General features: G+C 42.1%; 1 protein-coding gene across 6 annotated transcripts in view; it reads left to right on the top strand.

The window, feature by feature from the left end:
• The window catches only part of TRMT9B (tRNA methyltransferase 9B (putative)), a 71,347-nt gene extending 58,414 nt beyond the window's left edge, over nt 1–12,933 (top strand). For 5 of the 6 annotated variants that reach the window (XM_077848973.1, XM_077848972.1, XM_077848975.1 and 2 more), the window contains one exon: nt 4,598–12,933. In XM_077848973.1, coding sequence (XP_077705099.1) covers nt 4,598–5,631 — 1,034 coding nt within the window. In that variant the 3' untranslated portion in view covers nt 5,632–12,933. The remainder of the gene's footprint in view (nt 1–4,597) is intronic. The other variant, XM_077848974.1, reaches the window with a different exon arrangement.
• The last annotated feature ends 8,968 nt before the right edge of the window (nt 12,934–21,901 follow it).

Genomic DNA, 21,901 nt, shown 5'->3' with positions numbered 1-21,901 from the left:
CAAGCAACTCATCACAATGATTTGAATCTTTAGTTGAGAATTTTTGGGTTGGTCATTTCACCTAAGGAACGGGAAGTTGGGGAGATGTCAGAAAAGTGTATTCTCTGCTCTTTTGTTCATTTACATTAGTCTTAGAGCCCCCATGTCCAGGCTGTGCTGCTGAGGCACTACTGTGGGTATAAGGATACTTCCCTGCTTTCTAATCCAAATCCAATCATTTAAAAAATGATTATGATTTTCAAACTGCCTGGCTTTCTGATCCACATTCCATATGTATGTGGTTAAGTCCTTCTCTGCTTTCATAAGTCTCATGCTTTGTCTGCAGAAGAAATGGAACACCCCTGGTTGCCATCTTCTGAAGAAAAATGCTTCCTTAGGTGGAAGTGCACCATGTATTTTTAGGAACTGTACCTATAAATTAATGTGATATGGTCATTTTCAGCTAGGTTTCATGTTTAGTACTATATTATGAAAACTTTTGATAATGTCCATATATATTTACTTCCCTATTTAGAATCCTGTATGTTGACACTTCTTGCTAATCTTAACATGAAGAAGTACATATATGTAGGTATATATGTAAAAAAATATGTATATATATATTGCTTTTCTGTGTCTCTTAATAATTTGCAAAGTATCATACCTAATTATATATTCCTTAAGTTTTACTGACAGATTGAAAAGAGAAACAGTCTTTCCACTTCTAGAATAGCTTGACAATTCTATGAAAATTTAGCAATATACTAAAATAGTGCCCAACAACTATTTTATGCTATTGGTTCTCAACTTGGGATTAAGTTGCCACCTCCACCCTTACAAGACACTTGTCCATGTCTGGTACATTTTCAGTTGGCTCGACTGGTTGTGTGTATGTACAACCTACTGTCACCTAGTGGATCGCCCCCACAACAAGGACTTTTCTAGCCTGAAATGTCAGTAGTGCTGAGGTTGGAACACTCTTGCTTTCTGCTACACCTATGGATTCTGAATGCTTTTAGATAGAGAGATGAGACCTGTATATGGGAAAAGTTAGATAACAATAAAATAGCAAGATATAGCAGGACTTTAAAGACGATCTTGTGCAATTTCCCTTCTGATTCTAGAATCCAGTAATTGAATTCAACCAACCTATTTTCTGGGGTCTCAGCGGGAACACATTGCTATAGAATACCTATATTGTACTATTTTTGCCTTTAAGTTATAAAGGCATATGATTATGCTTTTTAAACAAAAGGTTCTTTTTAATCCTTTAAAAATTCAGTAGTTTCCTGACATTGATAATTCATGTAAATGTATCTTCATGTCTCATTTTGGTTATACTTACAATGTTTTAAAATATATATATATGCACATATAAATAGATTTTTTAAAATTTTTATTTATTTATGATAGTCACACACACAGAGAGAGGCAGAGACACAGGCAGAGGGAGAAGCAGGCTCCATGCACCGGGAGCCCGACGTGGGATTTGATCCCGGGTCTCCAGGATCGCGCCCTGGGCCAAAGGCAGGTGCCAAACCGCTGCGCCACCCAGGGATCCCAGATTTTTTATATAATGAAGAAATATTCATTTGTAAACTTTTGCCAAAAAAATTAGGCCTAAAGGTTACTTAGTATTGTATGTTAAATATAAACATAACACAATATAGGAGCACCTGGATGGCTCAGTTGGCTAAGCGTCTGACTTCCATTTATGACCTTGGGGTCCTGGGATCCAGCTTGTCCCTCCTCTTTTCCCCCTGTTAGTGCTCTCTCTCTCTCTCTCTCTCAAACAAATAAATAAAGTCTTAAACAACAACAATATAAAAGATTCAGATATTTCCTGGATGATAGTATGCTATTAAAAATGGATCACCATATAACAAATGTTTAAGAAACAAATACATATAAAGACTTTCCTCTTTTTTAAAAAAAGGGCTTCTTTTGAAGCCCAGAATCCTGAAATGTTTAAAACCTATAACTCTGCTAAAAAGAGATTATATTAAGGCAGTCCAGTTTTATTTTTTTTTAATTTTTTTTATTCATTTATGATAGTCACAGAGAGAGAGAGAGAGAGAGAGAGAGAGGCAGAGACATAGGCAGAGGGAGAAGCAGGCTTCATGCACTGGGAGCCCGATGTGGGATTTGATCCCGGGTCTCCAGGATCGCGCCTGGGCCAAAGGCAGGCGCCAAACCGCTGCGCCACCCAGGGATCCCAAGGCAGTCCAGTTTTAATGAGGCTTTTTTGGGGGGGACAGGGGGGCAAAGCAACATAGTCAACTCTCATTATTCACAGTAATTATATTCTCTAAAGTCTCTGTGAACATTTAATTAGTGAATACAGAGCCATCGTCCCAGGGGATATACAGGGCTAGGTTCCTGTGAGCCTCTGGTTGTAGCACTTTTGTCAACTGGTTAATACACAGCCTTGTTTTACATGTGCTTCTGTTTAAAGACAACTTATATTTTAAAATTATTTTTTATTTTAAACTTTTTATGTATTTATTTTTTCAAAGAGAGAGAATTGGGGGGAGGGGAGCAGAGGGAGAGGGACAGAGAATCCCAAGCAGACTCTGTGCCCAGTGCAGAGCCTGAGACAGGGCTTTATCCTACAACTCTGAGATCATGACCTGAGCAGAAATCAAGAGTCAGATGCTCAACCGACTGAGCCACACAGGTTCTCCTAAAGACAACACATTTAATTTTGAGCTCATGCTAACAGCCTAAATGAAGCTTCTGTAAACACATTTATTTGCTCTAAAAGACATATCCCAGCCTTCTCATGAGTAGGAACCCCTGAGCACCATGCTAGGGGATCCTTTTAAACAACAAAATCACCTACAAAAAGCACAAAATGCAGAAAATGTGTCACTAAATAGACCATGAAAGGACACTGGTCGACATGAGGCAAGTGAAAACAAAGAAGGAGAGGTTCCCTGGTTAGGCCTCAGCTGGGAACATGCCCTCTGGGAATATTTGCCACCATGTGTTTGTCAGTGAATGACCATGAAAACACTGAGAGTGCTATTCGGGGTGGGGAGGGGGCTACAAATGTATTTTGGCAAGTAGCAAAATTTGCAAATACAGTGTTTGCAGATAACAAGGATTTGACTATATTTTGAAGTTAGACCCACAGAAGTTCTGGAGTGAATTAGGTACAAGTCATGGGAGATAGTAACAACCAGGAATAGTCATAGATATCCACATTAGCATCATCCTAAGTCTTTGTCCTGACCTTTGTGCCTCCTTTTAGCTATGTGACCAAAGTCTGCCTTCAGCAATGCAAGCTTTCAAATTAACCTTTATAAAGGGCTCTGTGGGAATGGGAGTGGGGAATAGTCTAAGACCTAGTGATGTCAAGTGATTGGTCAAAGATCACAAAGTGAGTTATTGACAGGATCTAGGACAAAATACACAGGGATCCTGTTCTGCAGACCCGTTTTAGCCTCCTCATACCTCTGGCTTCCCACATTGCTGCGTGACAGTAGGAGGCACCAGTGTGCTGCTGATAGGAATGAAAACCTGATTGGGAACAAGATCAAGTATGCCTTGAATGATCTTCCTTTAATAGCTTTATCTACATAATAATCTCATTTTAGATATTTGCTGTCTCCCCCTGGCAGGTAAACTAGAGATCTATCAGCTTAAAACCCCACTACCGGCTGGATTATGGTGAGGGTTCCAGCACCTGTCCCAACCTCCCCTCCATCTCTCCTCTCACTACTCATACGAGACTCCCCTTGGAACTAATTTCCTACCTGAAACATTGCAGGGCAGGGCATACCTTTGCATGTGGAAAAACGATCTGGTTGTTTCTCTTGACATAGTACTGTGATCAAACTCCTCTCAGAACTACTAGACTGGCAATTTCCTCATAGCATTTGATTAAAACATGCATAATAACACACTTAAGGCTTGATAAAGGCAGTCCTACTTGAGTCTCACTTTAACTTTTCAGGGTTTGGAAGTAAAACAATGACACGTTGATTTTTTTAAAATACATACACAACCACTTTCTATTAAAAATTAATATGTTTAGCAATCATTTGGACTCATGCTTGGCTGGCTTATCTTTGCATTATCTAAATAGGAAAATAATCTTTAACATTCTCCATTTTTGTTTGCTTTATTAATTTTATTCACATTGATTAGTGGTGTTAACCTTTTGATGCTTTAGAAGTGCCAATCATTCATTAAAGCAAGGAATCATTTCATAGTTCTTCTACAAGGGCATACTTATGTAACAGTGCTTCCATGAACATTCCATGAATGCACACTGGTCATCTTTCTAGTTAATAAATTTCATAGGATCTGGGACCTGGGAGGATTTAGAACTTACACATTATTTACATGCCTTAGTATAAGCAAAGAAACCTGAAATCCATAGAAGTGAAATTATAGTCCCAAATTGTCTAAAAAGTACAGGAGCCAGAGATAAAAATTATGTCTCTCCCAAAGTGAGGCTGTGCTAGTCCCACCATTTGTCCTGCCATGGAGGAAACAAGGAAGTTTTACTGGAAGTTGAAATTGCATCATTATTATATGGAAAATACTAGTGTCTGAACGTGTAGGTTTATGTATGTGTATACACGCTGAGGTCTCATTTCTTCTTTTTCAGTCATACATCATTTTTCTACAAAACAGAGAAGAATCAGAGCAATTAAAGAAATGGCCAGGGTCTTAGTTCCTGGAGGCCAGCTAATGATTTACGTGTGGGCCATGGAACAAAAGAACCGACATTTTGAGAAACAAGATGTGCTCGTTCCATGGAACAGGGCTTTATGCTCCCAGCTTTTCTCAGACTCCAGCCAGCCTGGGAGAAAGCAGCAGTGTGGACATCCAGAAAGAAGCCATTCCTACCACCCTCCTTGCTCCATCTGTAGCTGTTCTGTTTGTTTTAAAGAGCAGTGTCCTTCAAAACGGTCCCACAGCATGGACTATGAACCACTGATGGCTGGAAACTGTTGTGCAGATGTTTCTAAGGAAGGGGAGGAAGAAAATGGATTCTATAACACCTTAGGAAAATCTTTTCGTTCCTGGTTTTTCTCTAGGTCTCTGGATGAATCAACTCTGAGGAAGCAGATTGAAAGAGCAAGACCCTTGAAAAATACAGAAGGTTGGGCCAATAGCACAATATCCATCCAGCCTTCCAGACACTCCAGCCTAGACTTAGATCATCAAGAGCCATTTTCAATAAGAGAACAAAATTTAGACGAAGATGTGTTTGTGGAGACTTCTCAGAAACCACTGGAGTGGCCAAGAGCATCAGCCACAGTGAAACATCTACATGGAGACCAACAAGGAGAAGTTAGGAGAAATGGAGATGGGAATTTTCTGGAAGGCGCCCATCCCAGTGACAATTGTGTGAATGCCGGTAATGTGGAAGATGGGAACCCTTCTGCTAGTAAAATACTGAAAAGGATTTCTGCACTCAACTCCACAGATTCCAACCCAGATGAGACGATTTCTGTCAAAGAACAACAGCCCAACGTTTTGGATTCCAGAGCCTTTATGCGCTACTACCATGTGTTTCGAGAAGGTGAGCTCTATGGCCTGCTGAAGGAGCACGTGGCAGAGCTGCATGTTCTGAGCTCTGGGAATGATCATGGCAACTGGTGTATCATTGCTGAAAAAAAGGACAATTGGGACTGAGTGGATCATTTTAGACAATTCCTCCAAAAGGTGAACCATGTTCTTTCTTTACTAAGTTTGGTATGGTTACCTGGATTTGCATACAATTTTACTATTTTTAATCCATTTATGCTTTGGTTCATGGAGATGATGAATTAATCATCTTTTAAACCTTCAGACGAACATAGAGCCTGTAAATGTAAAACAAATGTAAAACATTTGACAAAGGATGTTCATAAGTTATCTATAGAGAACTGAAGAAGCAATAGGAAATGAACTTCAGTATGGTTGGGATCTTTTCTTCCCTGAAAGGTGAAATTATTTTGAGGACACACGTATATCATTTTTCAGTATTACAGGCAGATTTTAATAGATTCTGGTTGTTGACTTTTTTTTATTACTATTGAAGTAGAGTCAACAGATGATATCATATTAGTTTCAGGTGTACAGCATAGTGATTTGACAATTCTATAGAAGATTCTGTTATTAAGTAATACCTTCTGATAACAGCATTTTTATAATGAAAAGGGGGTGAGTTCATCTTCTCAGGTTACACTTTGGATCCCTAAGCAAGATATCAAGTAAACTTGTTCCAATGCACAGATGTAAATTGAATCACGTGATACATTGTTGCCGAGGCCTTGCTCTTACTTTAAAGTCTTGAAAAGCAATAGATGGGGGAGAGAGACAAGAAGTGTTACAAGGACTTTTCTAAATGATAAGCAGACTTGCTTCTAAATACGTAAGTAACAAAATTTTCAATGTTGCTCAGAAGGTTTTTAAAGGCACTGTGAGCCTGTAGAGAGTGGTATGTGGGGTACTAGAAGCTGTGGCATGGACCCAGGTGGTATTTTCATGACCTTATTGGAAGCAGGAATGTCTGGTTAAGATAAGACCAAGATTGACTATGGAATGATGCTTTTCTTATGAACTGAAGGAGTATTTAGGAAATGAGAATCTGGTTGAAGCACTGTTTTATTTTGGCTCTCATTATAAATGTTATTGAGGAGCAAGATATTTGTCCTAGATAGAGGATCTGTTGTTGGATTTTTTTAAAATCTGGGCATTTATCTTATTGAAAGCAACATTTTATCAGTTATATTAGGGATTTAGGCAGAATAAATTCCTATTAATTTAAGGTTTAATTTCTGCCACTTTGTAGACAAACAGACTGGGTGTTGTAGTCACTGCATCTGTTTAGATTAACCATGGGTCTGTTTACATCTACGTCATGGGTCAGGAGACAGATGACAAAAGTCTCTTTAATCTATGGATCACTATAATCCTGGACAAAAATCCAATTCTTGTTTTGTGTAAGATTTCATTTGTTTGGGGTTCTTTTTCCCTTCAGTGATTGTGCTCTATCTAAAAATAATGCTGCTATTTTCAGAGAAACCTAAAGGATTATTTTTAATGCTTCTCTGAAAATGACTGATGTGTATATCTCCTTTGGCTTTAAAATGAGATCACATCATCATCTTTCTGGTTGGTGAGATTGTCTGGTGACAATATGGAAGATATGGGATCTGTAGTGTTCGGTGCAGAGTTTGCACTAGAGGGACAGTGAAAACAGACCTAGAAGTGGAATATAAACTAAAAATTAATTTAGTGTCTTCCATTTCTTTTTTTTTTTTAATTTTAGGTAGTTAACACACAATGCAATATTGGTTTCTGGAGTAGAAGTCAGTGATCCTTCAGTTGTATACAACATCCAGTGCTCATCCCAGCAAATGCCCTCCTAATCTCTACCCCCCATCTAGCCTATCCCCCACCCATCTCCCTCCATCAACCCTCAGTTTGTTCTCTATCATTTAGTCTTTTATGATTTGTTTCCCCTTCCTTCTCTCCCCTTCCCATATGTTCATCTGTTTTCTTTCTTAAATTCCACATAAGTAAAATCATATGGTATTTGTCTTTCTCTGACTTATTTCACTCAGCATAATACACTCTGGCTCCATTCATGTTGTTGCAAATGGCAACATTTCATTCTCTTCGATGGCTGAGTAATATCCGGTGTGCATGCCCACATGTGTATATGTGTATACATTAGATAAGATGTGGTATGTGTGTGCATGTATACACACACCACATCTTATCTAATCATCAGTCAATGGACATTTGGGCTCTCTCTATAGTGTGGCTATTGTTGATAATGCTGCTATAAACATCGGGGTGCCCTGTACATGTATCCCTTCAAATCTGTATTTTTGTATCATTTGGGTAAATACCTACTAGGCAATTGCTGGATCATAGGGTTCCATTTCTTAATTTAGGACATTAAATATGAATAGAAGTGGTTTTCTTGGTAGAAAGAAAATATTCTCTGAGTTGGAGAAGTCTTTACAATTAAGTCTTAATGACCTTTTTTATTACAAGTGGAATTTTCCTCTCCTTGAAGCTTATTGTCACATGTATCTTTAATGCCAGCTTTGCTTCTAGAATTTGCTTGAAGTCCTCTCTTTCTGGTGGGAGTGCATCACTCACTTGCAACTCCATTTATTAGGCTGTGCCAAAAAAGCTGTGCCCTAACCTGTGTGAGTGACCTCCCATGCACACATCCTACTTTATGTAAGATGATTCTCTAGAATGGTTCCTGGGAAAGACTTTCACAAATTTTTGACAGGGCTGTAAATAAGCCACCAATATAGCAATCTTTTGCTCTTCATCTGCTGAGCACAAGAATTCTATGCGTCTAGACATTATGTTGTGTATGAAATTGAACTCCATGGTTGAAACCTCTCTTTGGTATATTCACGTGAAAAGCACTCAACTCTACCTTCTGCCTTTAGAGATTTATCTATGTCATTGAAGAGCCAAGCTAATGTAAGTATCTTAATCATTTAAAAATCTTGCTCATTTTTAGGATTGTCCTCAAAAGGAAATACAAATCATAAGCAAGTTTAAGTATACACAGGTTATATACCAGTGTTCAGTCTACCTTTACTTGCTTAATTATAGATTTTGCTGAGCTATCTGAAGTAATATGAAAACTTGGACTCCATTATTAATACTGGATCAAACAGTGTCTTTCCTGTTCCTTCTCTGTTCCTTGCTGGCATCCCTGCAGAGTCCCACTTTCTGAACTAGTGTGAGGTGTTTGGGAGATTACCTGAAGGTTCTTCCTTAAAAGCCATTGCTGCCTGGGGCACCTGGGTGGCTCAGTTGGTTGAGTGTTGGACTCTTGGTTTCGGCTCAGGTCATGATCTCAGGGTCCTGGGATCAAGCCTCACCTCGGGCTCTATGCTCAGTGGGTAGTCTGCTTGAGGATTCTCTCTCCCTCTCTCCCTCTACCTCTCTCATGCATGTGCTCTTTCTCTCTCAAAATAAATAAATCTTAAAAAAAAAAAAAAAGCCTTGGCTGGCTTACTGATGCCTCACTGGCCTATTTAAGGATGACATACAGTCCAGTGATTTGGGGTAAACTGCATTAACAAGCCAGAAAGGATGCAATCAAAATAACATCACAGTAGCAACCATGCACATGCTCTATTTATTATTTTTTAAATTGTCACTAAGGTGATGAAATGACACCAGCATGTCATATAACTAACAAACTATGTGACAACTGTCTCACATTATCATGTTGGTCTGATCCTCCTCTCTTATCACACTGCCCAACATGGGATGGTGTAGGATTTTTGTTTCTAGTTTGCTCTTCTATGTTCTTCCAAATTCTAGATGTCAAGAATTCCTCTATGTTTTAACTGATGATCAGTTGAACTGGCAAATAGTGGATATAATCCAGAGAGAAAGCAATCCAAATCCAAATCAGCCAGGAGCATTCATGTAATTGTATATTAATAACCACAAAAAAAAAGCACTGCTGAATTTTTTATAAAACTAAATGGGTTTGGAGGAGGACCAAGGGGCAAACCCAAGAGTTGTGGAACTTGGTTGGGGAAGGTACTCCCTAAAACAGCTCAGATTGGGAACAGTAGGAGCAAATGGAGTCTAACCACTAGCCAAGCAGCTGCAGCCTAGGGGAAAAAAAATTAGGGTAGGCCTGAGCTCTTCCCTGCTATTATGTAGAAAATGTGAAATAATAAGAGCAGCTAACTTTTCTTAATATCTAACATTAATTATTCTATCTGTAATCTTCATCACAGCCCCCTGGGATATAAATATTCTTACTGTTTTCCAGGAAAACTGAGGCAGAAAGAAATGAATTCAATTCCCTAATATCACACACATAGCAAGGATCACACATCTAGTAAGGAGCAGGATTGAGATTCAGTTGCAGGCAGGCTGGCTCCCAGCCTCCCCTCTCAACCACAACGCCGTATGATACACTCAGGCATGGTGCTGGGCAGATTATAAGAGCATTTCTTTCTTTTTTTCTTTTTATAAGAGCATTTCAAGGCAAGTGTGATTATCCCCTTTACAAATGAACTTTAGCAAAGTTAAAGCCTTCACAGTAACACAGTAATTGCATAGTAATTAATCCCTTACACATTTCCCCCCTCTTTTACACCTGTTTTTTTCCACGTATAACCCAGTTTCAATTTGATTTTAATAAGAAAAACAAACTTTGTCACAAAATGCTCTGTGCTCACTTCTCTCCAACTCTTCAACCCTTTAAACATTGTATGACTGTTTTTCCACTTTATGGCTGAGAAAATTGAGCTATTGAGATTTTCACTCATTTTATTTGTTGACTAAACCCTGCTCTGCAACAGATACACAGGATATAAGACAATGGATAGCGGGTATGTTGAAAATACACAGAATATTAAAGTTAGCTGACCTGAAGGTGCCAAGCTGCAACAGTTTCATTTTCATTGTATACCTGTTATCACATTGTACTGTTTAGTTGAAGTAATATACCAAACACCCTCTTAGAGAATCACGGTGTATTAGCATACCCGAGACCTGCACTAAAGTCTGGATTTCATGCAACCGAGCTTGACCCAGACACATGAACATCCTCTAGCACAAGCATTCTGAGAAGCATATTTAAGAAAACAATGTGTCCGACAGAATAAAATGCAAACCCCCCTCATGGCATTCAGGCTTTTCATAAATTGGCAATTATTTTTCAGGCTCATCTCCTGCAGTTGCACCCAATTTGTTTCTGTTCTGCAATCTGCTGTTTTAAACAACGCTTTTATTAGAAGTTACATAATGACAAGTAATTATCACATCCCCTAGATATAAACTTGGATTTCGAATGCCATAATTGTAATCCTTCTCCAAAGAAAAATGTGTGGTGCAGGCTTCATTCCGCCAATTCAAAGGGCATATGAGGTAAGTGTTATCACACACCCATCCAGCAGATGGAAAAACCACGGGAGTGGAAGTGCCTTACAGAGACGTCCTTAGGCCCCAAACCAGAAAGCTCCACTCCTCTTTTCCCAACCTCGACCCAAAATTATGATTATTGGTCTAATTGTATAAACTCCCTATAGTTTGTCCACAAAACTGGAGTGGGGATATTTTAAAAGAACTCTCACCAACCAAGAATCGAAATTCTAATGCAAATAGAAAGAATTCCCCGTGGCATGGAAAACACACAGAAACCTACAAGAGCTAATCACAGAGAAAATATTAACTGTGATTTGTCCTATTTTTTAATCCCCATGGAATTGGATGCATTAGTGGGAACTAGAATCCCATCCCATTCCGTTCCCCCTGGATGCAGGCCTTCCTCAGTTGACTAGGCACCAGGGATGGCCCTCTCTGGATGGGAGCAGTGTTAGTTTAGCATGCCACCCCATGACCTGATGGTCAAACTGGATCCCTCCTTTGGCAAATAAATATATAGTTTGTCTCTTCTTCAACTACAACTGGGAAAAATAAAGCTTGCCTCAACCCAATTAATTACTAATTGATCCATATGAAACAACATATTTTCTCCACATGGAACATTTGTTTTTCTCTGGATATTATCTCCTCATGCAGAGGACGGTGGGTCACTACTGTTAATCTGTGCCCAGCATAACTGAAATTATATTTATATTCACTTTGGGGAATTTGGCTGAATGACAGTCATGTCTGTAATGAGCAAATCATATGACTTTCATCAGATTTCCTATTAGCTATGTGGAGGGGCTTTGTTAGGGAAGGATTGACAATGGTGAAGGCTCACTAAGGTGGACCCTGGTGGAATTTCTGAGGAACTTCAAATATGTGAAAACTGTCCCATTTTCTTTAGATGTTCTCTTAAATATGTATTCTATAAATATATATATATATTTCTAGACATCAAGTGTTTGTTGTCATTAGTGACCAAGAAAAAGTAGCCCTCTTAATGTACTTGTCAAAACATTAAATTATCAATTACCGTAGAAACGTATTTCGTGAATAGATTTTGTTTCAAGAAACTGAATAATAATGTTCAATATTGTTGTGCTTCTTCTGATGTTGACTTGTCTATTTGTATCAAAAGCGCATTAACTTTTTTCTACAGTATATACAGTTACTTTAGCTTTTCCCAGAAGCAGCTAGCAATAGTTTTAAAAGCACAAATTGATGTAAAATATCTTGACTCTTGTCAATCTGAAGATCTTTTATTTGCATTAACCAATGATGTTCAGGATCTTTTTGCAATCAGTATTATTTAAAATGGTGTAATTTATATGTCTATGATATATATTAGGTTGTTTATTTAAATTATGTGTAAGTGTACTTTTTAAAAAATGTTATTATATGAACAAAATTATGCCTTTTATCTCCACTCTGAGTGTGACAGGATGGATACTGTTCTTATAACCTCCATCAATTCGGACAGCCACCTCTCCTTCTACTTCAAAAGAACCGGGCAAATTCATTTGTATTTGAATTCTATTATCTTTGTCTAAAGGAAACCGAACTAACCATTTAAGAACAGGTTGTCTTTAAAGATTTAGTAAAAGAAAAAAAAATAAAAATAAAGATTTAGTAAAAGAATATTAACTAAAAAATATATATATATTTTAAGATGAATAAAAATGTATTAGACTGTCCTAAAGTGTATGTGGAAATATGGTACTGCTATTGAGAGAACATCATTTGTGACGTCCTCGGAATGCAGGCACCCCTCCCGACCCACTCCATCTGCAGGTTGTCAGCTCCTTAGCAGATGGGGTGTGAAGTAAGAGGGCACTTGTGTGGCCCTAACGCAGCTCAGCGGGAGCATGTTTGAGCAGCAGATGGTGCCCTGGCCTGGTGCAGCCCTGACCACCTCCCATTCTCCGTGATGGAAGAAGCTGTCACACAATCCCTGGGTGCCAATTTTTGCCCCTCACGGTGGCTGCTCAGGAGGCCAACATGAAAAGGACTGATAACAAAATAGATTCTGTGCCAATCTTTTGGCCAGAATCAATTAAACCTCGGTTGTGCACCTTGGACTCTTTGGTAGAAATCTGTTTTAAGACATTGCTAATTATTTGTCCTTAGAGACCATCACTTCTTCCGTCTTTGTGCTCATCTTTCATTTTTTTGAAATACCTACGCATAAATCCAGATTAAGAATCTTTAACAGACCTGTTAGCAGATTTTACACTTTTCTCAGTGGTTGGATCAGAAGGAAATCGTCAAGTTCAGTACCTGATTTTCACTGTCCACATCACGCCCCCCTCAGTCCCGAGGGACAGGGCATAGGAAACAGTCCCCATGAAGCTGCACCCCGGAGCAGCCTCAGCCAGTGGAGAACTGCCAGAAATTTCACCTGCCAGGGCCCTCTCACTTGTCACTGCCTCTAAAGAAGGAGGGATTCGTGCAAGCCGAGAAGCAGGCCTGCATTTCCCCCAACACACCCCTTGTACTCCTTGTGTTAGTTTAGATCCTTCCAGATCTTTGTCACAATGCAGCCCCCAGCTTGGGTCCCGTATTCAGGAAAATTGCCTCAACTCACTCCTCCATGTTGATTTTCTTGTTCACCATCCTATAGCTCTTTCCATTCAGGGTATTTTATGGCACTTGGCACCATATTCACCTTTAGCAATTAAAAACCTTCCTGGGGCTCCTGGGTAGCTCAGTGGGTTAAACATCCTACTCTTGATTTTGGCTCAGGGCATAATCTCGGGGTCATGAGATCAAGCCCCACATTGAACCTCTCATTCTCAAATAAAGAAAGAAAGAAAAAAAAAAAACCTTCCTAAATCATCTACCATTTTTTCCCTTATGTCTCAATTAAAAAAAAAAAAAAAAGAAAGAAAAAAAAAAAAAAAAGGCAGGGTTGAGGGAGTTGACTAAAGACCTTTCTGGCTCCAGCCACTTCTCCACCTATCTTTATCGTCTGCATCAGCTCCAGCCCCAGCCTCCAGTAACAAAGTCACATTTGCCATTTTAAAGGGCCTGCTGCAAACAGGTATAAAGGAGTTCCCCCAACCCCCACCCCACCCTTGCCCCACTGACTCCCAGCCTGTCTTCAGCATTTTGGGGAGAAAGAGTCCAGCTCTGGCTGATGGAATTCTATTCCTGGGATCAGCTGACTATGGAGGGACTGGTCTCAACTTTATTTTGCCTTCTGCCAAGATAACCTCTTCTCTTAGATCCTGTAGGCCTAAGTCCCTTCTCTCATGGTCCTCTAAGACTCCCAGGTGTAAAGAAAAAGAGTTTACTTACAAGATTTTTACTGCAGTCCCCCCTTATCTGCCAGGAATATGTTCTGAGACCCTTAGTGGATGCCTGAAACCATGGATAGTACCGAACCCTCTATATACTATGTTTTTTCTTGTACATCCATGCCTGTGATAAGGTTTTATACATTAGACACAGTAAGAGACTAATAACAATAATAACTAATAACAAATAGAACTATAAAATACCACCTTCAGGTGGTCTCTCTCAAAATTTATCAAAATACTGCACTCACCCTTCTTGGGACGATGTCAAATGATAAAACGCCAACATGATGAATTGAAGTGAATGATGTAGGTTCTGTGACGCAGCGTTAGGATCAGAAGAAGCACCTGCTTCCACCTGAGCTTGACCTCGGGTAACTGAAACCACCGAAAGCGGACCACTGAATTTGGGTACAGATGAAACTGATGATGTGTGCTTGGGTCTCAGCATTAACTGATCAAGGGTTAAAATGAAATCACCAGGGATCAATATTTAATCATTAGTTACTAGCTTTTTCCTTCTCTTGAAAAGAAAGGGGTATTTGGCTATGTGTAAAAGGAAGGGCATGAGGGGCACCTGGGTGGCTCAGCCAGTTGAGTGCCTTCTGCTCGGGTCATGATCCCGGCCGGAGTCCTGGGGTCAGGTCCCACATCAGGCTCCCTGCTCTGTGGGGACCTTGCCTCTCCCACTGACTCTGTCACTTTTTGTCTCTCATGAGTAAGTAAATGAATAAAACCTAAAAAAATAAAAATAATTAAGGGCATAATATTTTGAGATACAAAGCAAAATCCCTTCCTTCCCACATGCCACCCCTGAAAAATTAGAGCAGTGAGACCTCCAACAGACCAAACCCCCAAGGGTTTATCAACAGAGATGCTGTATAGAGAAGAAGGTTGAAGCATCCCACTCACTGGGGAGCCAGTTGGGGCAGTGAGCTGGGTCCTGAGCGCTAGACCCAGGTTGGGGAACACTGGCAGAGACTCCTACGCCCAGGCTTGGCATGAAGTGGGTGGAGCTGCCACTTTCATGTTGTATGGAGGGTCTCGTCCATAGGCCTTGTTCCTGGCTGTACGTGGGACCACAGTGCCCATCTTGGACATGAGTCACATGGTGAGCTGCCTGTGGTCATCGCATCAGAGGCAAATGAAAATTTCTCATCCAGAGAAATGTAGTTGGACACCCAAATTTTGGTGAAACAAGAAGACTCTATGTAAAGTTAATTGTTAGGGAGTCCTAATCCAATCCCACGCTCCTGTTTTATTAAGGGAGGACTCCAGTGTGTGAGCTGAAGTGACTTGCACGTCCCCACACGGGGAGAGCTAGCTCTCTTGCTCCCAGGCGTGATGCACAGCCGTCCCGAAGAAACTCACACTCGTACCCCCTTGGTGAGGCCTCAGCCCTCAAAAGCAGGTGGTCTATGTCTTTGTCCTTTTTTATTACTGTAATATTGGTGATTGATTCAAAATAACCACCCCGAGAGAGGTACTGACACCATGGGAAGAGACGGCACTTGTTTTCCCATCATTTTAAAGATAGTGATTTAAAAACTCTTCATTTCTTCATATTTGTGTTGAACAACTTTTGGCAAGGGGCTTTCTAGGAACTGTTGGAAGATTTTATGGGAATAAGATACAGTCCTTGGTCCTATTGACTCAAAAGTGAGCAGAATGAATGTGCACAGGTCTCTCTTTCTGGAATATTCCTCCACTCTCCATCTGGCCTGATTTAATCATGGATCCGTCTCAGTTTAAATGCATATTTCTCAGGTAGGCCTTTGGTGCCCCTGCCCTAACCCAGGCCAGATGTAAGTTATTGTCCCAGAGACACGTGTAGTCTTCCTTTTGATATTCATTGCACATCTTTATTTCCTTTGTCTACCGGAGTACATGGATCACAAGGGCCAGGACCCAGTCTGCCCCTCTCACTGCAGTGCCCTACTGTGGGCAGCCAGGGTTCTGGCCGCCTGGGGAGAGCTCAGGAGGAGAGTTAATCCCGACAACAGCAAAGGTCCATCAGATGATGGACCGTAACATTTGTCATGTGGGAGCTGCAAGCAAAGAACTTGGCATTTACAGTCTTGCCTGCTATACCAACCTTCTCAGGTGGTGTTGGGCCCCGTGGGTAGGTGTGGAAAGGAGGTCAGGCTCCTCCCTGCGACACACTGCTGGGGGTGCCGGCCCTCAGCTTGGCCTTCTAGGCCAACCCCCTGTTCTACGAACTCCCCTTTGGTGGGGGGAGGCTTTTGTGAGAGTGGGTAAAAGGCGGAGCAAACCGCAGAAGCAGGTTGCAGTTTGAGCTTTAAGTGCCGGGATGCCACGCTGAGGGGTTTACACTCGAACCTGTGATGCTACGGGGGCCTTTGAAGATCTGTAGGCAGGTGCTGCCAAAAGATTACTCTGGAACCAGCAAAGGCGTGGGTGGGGAGGGACAGAGATGGGGAGGGGTCTGCGGCAGGTGGAGGACACCGGAGGAGCTGGGGCAGGAGGTTTAGAATGAGAAGAGGGACGCCCCGGGGGGCTCAGTGGTTGAGTGCCTGCCTTCGGCTCAGGGCATGATCCTGGGGTCCGGAGTCCCGCGTCGGGGTCCCTGCAGGGAGCCTGCTTCTGCCTCTGCCTGTGTCTCTGCCTCTCTCTGTGTGTGTCTCTCAGGAATAAATAATAATAAAAAAATAGAAGCATTAGAGAACTGAAATCATGATCGGTCTTCAGCTGCTAACGCTGTGCTGGAAGACTGGGATACTTCAGGCTGTCGACTGTTGGAATGTGGAGGGGGTGGACAATTTAAAAGTATTACATGTGGAATCTGGTAAACATAACTGCAGGAGAGGAAAACAGGCCTGAATGGCTGGGACTCACTCAGTGGGAGGCCTCCAGGGTTTCCCTCGCACCCAGTGAGGTGTCGGACTCCCCCTCCAGCCCCCTAACCTCCACATCCCCTCCCAGGGCATATGCCTGGCCTGGGCCCTGGAAAGGGGCTGTGCGTATGGGGAGAGGGAGCAAATGGCTGAGTAGTCTGGGAATGGTGGGTAGCAGGGCAGAGAGTCATAAGAAAAATTGATAGTGACCTTCTAGGACCTAGAGCAGTGGCCCAATTACCTCCTCATCTTCTCCTTTACTTAGCTTCCCTTGTTTCCTCAGCTCCAGACTTCCTAATTCCTTCCTATTCCTCCAACATTTCAGGACTCGGGTAGCTCATGTACTTTGCACTCGCTGTTCCTTCTACTGGAAATGCTCTTCCCTGAAGCATAAGCAATGTTCCCCTCACTTCCTTCCAGCCTTCGCTCAGATGTCATGTTATCAAAGTTATCCTGTGATCAACCTATCTAAAACTGCACACCACATTCCCCCAACACCCGCCCCCCTGACACATGCACATATATATTCCCTATTCCCCTTCCATGTTTCATTTTTCTCCGTGGCCCCTATTATCCTTAAATATTACATTTTACTTGTGTATGTTATCTGCTCCCACATCTGCAAGATGTAAAGCTCCAAGAAACAGGCATTTTGTTTTGCCATTTTGTCTACTATCTCCCCACTGAGAACAGTGCTCAGCATAAGGCAAACATTCAATAACATATGATGGGTTACAGTTGGTTCTTGGATCTGCAATATCCAATGCTCACCCACACATAGACCACATGGTCAGCCTTGGGGTAACTGGGCTGGGGGGTAAGCCCAGGGGGAGCCTTTAATGACCTATGCCTTTCTTCCCAGACTTGGGAATCCAATGTGGGGATGTGGAAAAAAAAAAAAAAAAACCAAAAAGACAACTTTGCCTTTCATTTAGACAGGAATTTTAGAGTTGAAAAACCAAGAACTGACCACCTTGGATTTCAGGTTTTGGAGGGACCTCTTTCTCAACAGCTGTATGTGGTTCCCCAGTCTGCCTGGGGAGAAAGTCCTCAGGAGCCAAGTGAACACCCAGGGAGAGTGTGGTGAGCTTGGACCAGGGGGACATAAAGGGAGCCAATGGCTTCCCTTCTGTGAGCGTCACTCCTCACTCCTAGGTGCTCTCTTGCTGTTAGGACTGACTGACTTGACCAAATTGCTTGACCCCTCTGGAGCATCAGTTTTCTCATCTGTAAAGTTTCCTCAGCTGTAAAATCAGGTTAACGGTAACAGTCCTGGACAAATTGAATAAGATATAACTGGACCGTGACTTCCAAAGTGTCAGGAAAGACAAGGGCTATCAAGGAAGGCCACTAGCACAGGGTGCAATATAATATACTAACCAAGTGTGTGGTACAGACATTTGTTTTAAGGCACTACAGGACAACTAGATAACTGGCGAGCAATGAAATTACCACATTTGTCCTTTACCTTTCTAATTATAAAGCCAAAAGCCATAGTTCTCTATGGGTTAGGAAAACAAAACAAGTTTAAAATTGAAAGAAATATAGGAAGCAAGCATCTGTACTATCAACAGGTCAAATTCCAAATTTCTAATTTGCACAAAAGACATTTTTCTGATAACATATCTAAGTAGGAGTTGCTGGATAGTGTTAGGATGTGGCCAGGGCCAGGTCAGGGCCAGGTCAGGGCCAGGCTCAGGCAAACTGGGAAATGTCTCCACTGATTTTCACTGTGCTCACCCCACCCAGGCCCCCACACTATGCCCACCGTGGTTCCTCTGTGTCCCCAGCTGGCTGGCACCAGTGGCCCCATGCCATTCCTACAAGCCCAGAGACTGGAAGTGGGTGACAGGCCATCCTCCCCTGGAAACATCTCAAGCCCAGAGTAGCAAGTTTCTAGAACCTGGCTCTCTGCTCACCAAACCAGGCAATCTCACTCCCCCAGGCTCAGCTTCTCAGTCCACATCAATTCAGTAATTTGTGGATATCCCTCTGGAGCTGAACTCAGGCCTCCTCCTATGCTGCTGCACCTACTACAGCTCTATGTAGCTGTCACCTTGGATGAAAACCGGCTTCAAGGACCTTCCCAGAGCACTCCTTTGTTCACAGAAGTGGTTTGGAGCCTGGTTGTGGGTGAGAGATGCTCTGGAGCTTTGAAAGCACACTAGTTAACAAGACCCACCCAGAACCACTAGTTCAAACTCAGGCCAGTGTGTAGTAGGGTTGGGCACCCTGATTAGCAAAATCCCCGGCTCCTCCTCCAGCGCATGAGGCCTCCTGTCGGGGTGCTCTCTCCCTCCTCAGCCTTCACCACCCTTCCCCTTCACCAACGGCAACACCCTGGTGGTGTTCCTTGAATGCACTTCACCATTTCATGCCCTGAGGACTTTGTACATCATTCTGTGGGTCTAGGACCTAACTCCTCACTGTGTGTCCACAAACAGGCAACATCAGCATCACCTAGAAACCCGGAGCCCCAGAAGCAGAATCCATGTTGCAGCAAGATCCCAGGTGAGCACCTGGGTGGCTCAGTAGTTAAGCATCTGCCTTTGGCTCAGGGCATGATCCCTGGGTCCTGGGATCAAGTCCCGCATCAGGCTTCCTGCGGGGAGCCTGCTTCTCCCTCTGCCTGTGTCTCTGCCCCTCTCTGTGTCTCTCATGAATAAATAAATAAAATCTTTTAAAAAATAATCCCAGATGATTTATACAAATGTTAAAATTTGAGACACACTCTGGATGCTTGCCAGGCTTGCCCGGCTGGAGAACCGACACGCTTCGATCCCTAGGACCCCCAGCTCAAGGAGCTGCTCTTCCACTGAGGCTTTCCCGGCCTCACCCTCCTTGCCCTGCAAAGGAATGAGTTCTCTTGCCTTCAGGCGACCACTTCCGCAGCATCCAAGAGCTGACACCAACGATCCCCAGCACCTGCAGTACACAACATTGGGATCAAACAAAACCACCCAGCCGCTCATTTCAGGAAATAAAAGTTCCTAGAAGAGAAGGCTGTGAACCAGCTGAACAGCCTATACAGGACTACCAGCTTGTGCATCAAGAGTGGCCTCCAATCCCTTCCTTCTCGAGCCCACCCATCCGGAGAAAGCTACGAAGGCAGAACCCCGCCCAATCCCGATTGATTCCACCTTGCCAGTGTCACCTTAAAATGACCCAGCCCAGGCCCTGAAGCCATATGAAAATCCTGCTCTAATCTCCTAGTCTGAGATGTGACTAAGATAATCAGGCTGATGTTCCCCCTCCTTGCAGGACATATTACAGACCTAGCTTTGTTAAATCAAGTTTTTCTGGTGGCCTTTGGTGCTTCTGATGACAGTTGACAGGCTCATCACAGAATGTTGCAACTATTTATTTGTGTGGCAGATATTATCTTACAGCTTTGTCACTGCCCCCTTCCCGGGTACACACACACACACACACACACACGCACACACATGCTATAGACTGACACAAAGAACATCAAAAAGTATAGAACTAATAGGCTCAAAACCTGAGCTGCAGACAAAAAGAGAGCAGGAGAGAGAGAGGGAAGGAGGGGCCAGGGAGGGGATGGGAGAGAAAACAGCCCAGAGGGGAGAGATCTTCCCCCATTAGGAAAGAACCAGTCATACATTCAGGCCTCCTGGACTTCCAGTTGGCCCTCCTCCAAGCCCTTCTCCCTCGAGATGCTGAGGACAATGGAAGTGAATAGGGTAAGGGAGCCAGTTTTGAACCCAGACAGCCAGGCTGAATTTCAAGGGTGCAACATTTAACTTGACCTAAAGTTCAAAACTTTTTTGTATCTTCTGTATACTTGACCTCAGCTGCATATGTATATAATGAAATACAGTATATACAAACCAGCTCCGCTACCTTCGTATAATATTATTTCTATCCATCCAATGTTTATAGGGTGATTTCTCTCTCTCTTTTTCTCTCTCTCTCTCTAGTTGAGAGCTACCAAAGACAGAGAAAATCCAGGTAAAAATTAGATAACAGAGACAAAAGGACATTTGAGGATGGGAGCAAGAATAATTGCAGAGCATTTGAAATTTCCATGACTTGAGGAGGAAGAAAATTTGTTTAGATTTATTTAAAACTCTCTTTCTAATCCAAATATGAAAATATTATCAGGTAATTTTCACCACTGATACATTAATTATCTCTTGTGAACAAATTACCTTCACACTTAGTAACTTAAGGCAACATTTATTTTCTCACTCAATTTCTGGGTACTAGGTTCTGAGAGTGACTTGGCTGAGTGGTCTGGGTCTCTCATGAGGATGCAGTCAGGACGCTGGCCGAGGCTCCTGTCATCTAAATGCCGGACCAGGGCTGGAGGAGCCACTTCCCAGAAGGTTCGCTCAAATGGTTGTTGGCAGAAGGCCCTTTCTGTAACACAGCTCACAACTTTCTCTGGAGTGGACCATCCAAGAGGAAGTGCAAAGGGAAGATACAGTGACTTTTATTATCTTGTCTTTGTTTTTCTGTTTTGTTTTGTTTTTGTTTTTCTGTAGTAAAATTTCCCTTTTTAAATTTATATATATATATATATATATATATATATATATATATATATTTTATTGGAGTTCGATTTGCCAACATAGAGCATAACACCCAGTGCTCATCCCGCCAAGTGCCCCCCTCAGTGCCCATCGCCCAGTCACCCCATCCACCCAGCTCCCCTTCCACCACCCCTTATTCGTTTCCCAGAGTTAGGAGTCTCTCATGTTCTGTCTCCCTCTCTGATATTTCCCACTCATTTTTTCTCCTTTCCCCTTTAATCCCTTTCACTATTTTTTATATTCCCCAAATGAATGAGACCATATAATGTTTGTCCTTCTCCGATTGACTTACTTCACTCAGCATAATACTCTCCGGATCCATCCACGTTGAAACAAA

Source organism: Canis aureus, chromosome 15, assembly GCF_053574225.1.
Source record: "Canis aureus isolate CA01 chromosome 15, VMU_Caureus_v.1.0, whole genome shotgun sequence".
Lineage (NCBI taxonomy): Eukaryota > Metazoa > Chordata > Mammalia > Carnivora > Canidae > Canis > Canis aureus.
This window is presented reverse-complemented; position numbering and strand designations above follow the sequence as displayed.